General features: G+C 43.1%; 1 protein-coding gene across 1 annotated transcript; it reads right to left on the reverse strand.

The window, feature by feature from the left end:
- Nucleotides 1-4310: 4310 nt before the first annotated feature.
- Nucleotides 4311-5101, reverse strand: LOC118750624 (coiled-coil domain-containing protein 191-like; the record flags this gene model as incomplete). The annotated part of the gene is given in 2 exon segments (XM_036485361.1): nucleotides 4311-4525; nucleotides 4578-5101. Coding segments are annotated over 2 exon segments (675 nt in total), but the record flags the coding sequence as incomplete, so codon positions are not given.
- Between the last annotated feature and the right edge of the window lie 244 nt (nucleotides 5102-5345).

Raw genomic sequence — 5345 nt, forward strand, 5'->3', positions numbered from 1 at the left:
CTGCAGGCATTTTGTAATGTGCGCTAGTTGTTGCTCTACGTCTGAAGGCACGGCGCCTGGACTATTTGCGAACGATGTTGCAGCTACAAGAGTGCCAGTAGACGGTCTGAGCACGTCATGCAGGCGGTCAGCGGCTTCGCCCAATTCTCGTAGCCCGGCTGTGCGTTGTGCGACTAAACATGCGCGCATTTGGTCGGGCAGGTGGGAGAGCCACCTTGCTCTTAATACCTCCTCATCGATGCCTGGAACTAGACTACTTAGGTGTCGAAGATGTTGGGAGGGCGTCCTATCGCCGAGACACTCGCCGTCCAGGAGTTTTGCTTCTCTGGACTTTGAATAGCAAGCGATTAGCGCTGTCTTTAATTTGTGGTATGGATTCTCTGCCGGTGGATTCAAAAAATGTCCTCAGCGTCAGCAGCTATGCGCGTTACAATGAGTGGAATTGCGTGATGGAATTTGTCCACTTCATTTGTGACATTATGGTTCCGGAACTGGGATTCTAATTGCGTGAACCAGAGTCCCGGCCTGTCCTGATTGAAGCTTGGGACACGAATTGTCGCAGGGCTAGCGTTGTTACCCAAGAACATTGATGCTTTCGGCAGGTGTGGCGTTTCGTCGTCGGCTGGCATTTCGTTTCGCTTCCAATATAAAAATTGTAGCTGCAAAGAAAAATGCCAATGGTAGCTGCAAATGCCCTTGAGCGGCTGCTATGCGAAATGGCAGTGCAAAGTAACGTTGCCGATGTCTTGCCCTTATACGCGGCCAGCGGATGGTTGGGTGTGGTGTGACTTTTGGTCGGGGTCACCTTCAGTGGTTGGTAGCGGGATGGTTTTTTTTCCAAGGTTGCGCCAAGGTGACCGCTAAAAGTCCTCGTGGTTGTCGTCGGGGTCACCAATGTGGAGAATTAGTCCTTTATTTAAACACGTCTATCCGACGTGGTAACCAAAATCCAACTATCTGTATTACATTGCCGAAATTACTCTTATATGTATGAGCGAAGTACATCAGGTGATGATATTCGCAATATATAAAATTCATTCTTATGATAGCTTAATTAATAGGAGTAAGAGAGATTGCACTAATGTAATCGCTAGAATAATAATGCAAAGCATAATGTAAGATAACTTAACCCTTAAGTGTATGAATATAAATGAATTTAATATTAACCTTTATGTGCACAGTTTAACTATAATAGATTAATTGCTTAATGTGAGTGCCGCCACATATATATGTATTGTATACTTATGTATATTTATATGTATGTATATATATATGAATATAAAAAAAAAAAAATTTTAGTTCATACTATTACATTTCTGTTAGCTTTCTTTCGTTTACATTTTATTTTGTTTTAATTTCTTAGCTTTCTTTTTTTCAAAAAGTTCTAATTTCAACGATTTCGTGTTTCTTCCGCTTGTTTTTTTTGTTTTCTTTACTCTTTTTTCGTTATTTTTAATAGTTTTCAAAGAAAGAAAGATTTTTGTTTAAAAAAGAGATAATTTTTTAGGTCCAAAAGGACTCACCCTAGTGTTGCAGCAGGCCTTGGTGGGGCCTGCTGTTGTTGTTGCTGCAGGTGTCGTTTCCGGGTGCTCACCCCGGTTGTTGTTAGCCGCTTCCGCGGTCGCTGAGTTGCCGCTATTTGCGCGGTCGCTGGCGCTCTGGCGCGCTGGGTTGCCACTCCCTTAGGCGGTTGCTTGGTGCCGCCTCTTAGGCGGGTGTGGTGTTGACCCGGGTGCTCACCCCGGTTGTTGTTTATACCCGGGCGCTCACCCCGGTTGCTGGTTTGCCGCTCTTTGGGCCGTTGCTGGTGTCCTGGCGCGCTGGGTTGCCGCTCTTATGGGCGCGCTGGTTACCCCGGGTGCTCACCCCGGTTGTTGTTTGCCGCTTCCGTGGTCGCTGCGTTGCCACTTTTTAGGCGGTTGCTGGTGTGCTGCTCTTTGGGCGCGCTGGTTAGCCGGGTGCTTACCCCGGTTGTTGACTGCCGCTTTCGCGGTCGCTGAGTTGCAGCTATTTGCGCGGTCGCTGGCGCGCTGGGTACCCGGGTGCTTACCCCGGTTTCTGAGGTGCCGCTCCTTGGCGGTCGCTGGCGTGCTGGCGCGCTGGGTTGCCGCTCTTTGGGGCGGTTACTTGGTGCCACTCCCTAGGCGGGCTCTGAGTTGCCACTCCTTGGGCGGTCTTTGACGCTCTGGCGCTCTGGCGCGCTGGGTACCCGGGTGATTACCTCGGTTGCTGATGTAGTTGTTGTTGGCGCCGCTCCTTGGTGGTTCGCTGGTGTTGCGGTTGTTTGGGCCCTGGCGCGCAGGGTTACCGCTCGTTGGGCTGTTGCTAGTGACCCGCGTGCTTACCCCTGTTGCTGTTGGTGTTGTTGGTGTCGCTCCTTAGGTGGTTGTTGAGTCGGATGGAATAGCTGCAAAAAAAAACTCATTGTACAAATAACCAAAACCCCCTTGACTGTTCGACACTGGATTCGTCCATGGCGTCAATTCTACAATATACGTGTGTGTTTGCTTGCTCCAAGTTACTCCATACAAATAAGAAGCTGGAGCAGAAAATCGTGCTCTCAACGAAGGTAAAGTGCTTTGGAGTGAGGAAATCCTCCAGGAGCACCCAGAGCAGCTTATTACAGAAGTTATGGTTATTTGTATTAAACAAGACTTACCTTGATTTCGGCTGCTGCGGAAGCTGCTGGTTGTCGTCTTCTGTACAGTTTGGGTACTGGATGATGGTATGGGTGCCCTCCACCCAGTGGCTTTTTATTTTAGGCTTTTTTTCACTCCACTAATCACTGTAGGGTTTAATTTTCTTCCCCCTTATCTTCATTTCACTAGCACTTTTGTTCCTATTCTTTTTTAATTATTTTTAATGAATTCTTTCTTTTTTTTTGTTAAAAATTTTTCTTTAGAAAAATGTGTCACTTTTTTGTTTGCTTCGCTAGTTGACCGGTCCGAGTTTATCAAAAGGATTTTGCTAATGGCCGACTGCCATCAGGTTTTTATACCCTTGCATTGCGGGAATATTCCATTTGGAAGAATAAGGGGCACTGTGTCATTTGGACTAGTTCCGTTACTCCTCCAAATGGAATTTGCCGCAGTGCAAGGAGGAATATCAAAAAAAAAGCCGGGATTGCCGTGACTCCTTTGCAAGTATTTTTTTCCGGACTGCAAACAAACAATCTTTCCGCAAACAAAAAATCTTTGAAAATTGCTAGTTTACCAATTTGACAGTTTTGTGGTGAATACAAACGTCAGAATCTAAGTGTAATCAGCCTTATCATGAGCTTCATTTTTCAGGATAAGGCAGAATATTGTGGGCGGTAATAAAGAATGAAAATCAAAATGGAATCTGATAAAAACGAAAAAACATACGTTACTTGCAAGTTATAAAAATAGATGCATATTTAACGATTTCAGCAACACACAAAATAGAGCTTCTGCACGAGCATTTGTGTGTTTCTGTTTTCCAACTGTCAACATTGTTCCTTGCGTTTTGCCCAGCAAAACTCAATTTATTCGTACACCATACAGAAAAAGTTACCGATTGCCACTGGCTCTATATCAGAATATTGATAATGGTGCCGCCAGAACGCTTTAGTACAAAGGAAAACGTAGCTGTCAAACTACCAAGTCACCGCAGTAGATGCCAAAATACAAGCCCTGATATATATTGCTCTCTATATTCTAACATTTGTGTCAAGATATAAACTGAATCCTCCGAAGACGGGCAGTTTCAGACAGCTGTCACAAACCATCACTAGCCTCCGCGGGAAATCGTTTATTAACCGAAAAAAAGTAGGCGAACAGACCTGCAGGAACTAGTGAGAATTAGCGACTCTGTCCGCAAGGAACACAGCTATCGCAAAATGGCAGACATTCCATGCAGTTTTGGTGTTGCCGTACGCTCTAGAAAAATTATTAGATGGTGAAATTTATGACATGCTACCGGGTGCACTAGAGTAACCCATAACGATTTTTTTTAATAGATTCTTCTCTCCTTCGTCTGAAAAGGCCACAGCTTGCTACATATTTAACTGCATTAGTTTTTTCACGAATGCATTCCAAATAAATGTACGCGAATTCACAGATATAAATAAAAATGGACAATTTTGGGTTATAAGGTATTGCCTAAAGGGGCGCCTCTACAATTTCGATTTATGCATATACACATACATATCTATAACCCGTTAAAATCATTTCCACTAATGGTAACCTTTACCAAAGCTGGATTTATTTTTCCCCCGTTCTACTACTTTTAAGATACATGCCACAATTAAGACAGTCTACCATTTGGTGAGTTTGTACTGATATCACCCTTTCTTATTCCACCATGATTACAAACATTATATATAAATGAATATGTAAATGTATTAAGCTGCTGTTAAGATAGATCCACTGTGTTTGGAGTGTAATCTGGCAAAAGTTCCCATATTTTCATGCGCCATCGTTGACGTCTCTCTTCTGTTTCTATTTCTAACCGCAATATTTGTGGTAAACGTTGCCAGCAATCCAGCACCTTCCATTTTAAATGCCTGAGAAAGAAATAATGTTAATAAAGCTTCGATGGAAGAGCATGTTTATTACCATTCATGATGAGAGTTTGCCTGATTAATTTTAGATGCTTCATTTGCCCGCATGCACGTGTTATACTGAACCCAATATTTAAATACTATTTCGGCTCGCTTCAAGTCGCACCAGTCAACGGCAACATTAAACTTGCTGTGTTCTTCTTGCACGTAAAATTGCCATGCTCGCAAAGTCTTTCGTTTTGAAAATTTTTCGTATACTTCTTCAGCCAATGTTAATTTTTCGTTGCGCAATTTTAGATAATGGTCTCGCCAATTTAAGAAGTATGTGCGTTTGAAAACCTTCTTCCTAAACTGCTCACATTTTCGGCTATTATCTCGTTTCCGTTCTATTAATTGTTTAAATCTTTCCACTCCAATACGACGTAAAAGCCAGCATGTATAGAATTCATCAGCTTTACACTTTGCCTCAAGTGCTCGTTGATATTCGCGCTCCTTAAGTATTTTAGCCGTTTTTTCTAACCGACGTTTTTCCTTTAAAGCTCTGATACGAAGTCGCTTGGTTTCTTCATCTTCCAATCGCTAAAAACAATAATTAATGCATAATTCTTCCATAGCAAACAAATTTGCAAAAAATCGTGTAACTCTGCCGCTACCAATCAATATATCGTCGTTTAAACTACAAAACCGCGTATCGTAATTCTGCAAAACCGCGTAACTGGCATTGGCTGCCAAAAATTGAATTTGCTCACACAAGCTCTTTGCTCAATCCTTATCCATTCGTCCTGAAATATACTAGCCAGATATGCGATTGCTTTATAAAAAG

Source organism: Rhagoletis pomonella, unplaced genomic scaffold, assembly GCF_013731165.1.
Source record: "Rhagoletis pomonella isolate Grant_MI unplaced genomic scaffold, Rhpom_1.0 Rhpom_scaffold_00325, whole genome shotgun sequence".
Classification (NCBI taxonomy): Eukaryota; Metazoa; Arthropoda; class Insecta; order Diptera; family Tephritidae; genus Rhagoletis; species Rhagoletis pomonella.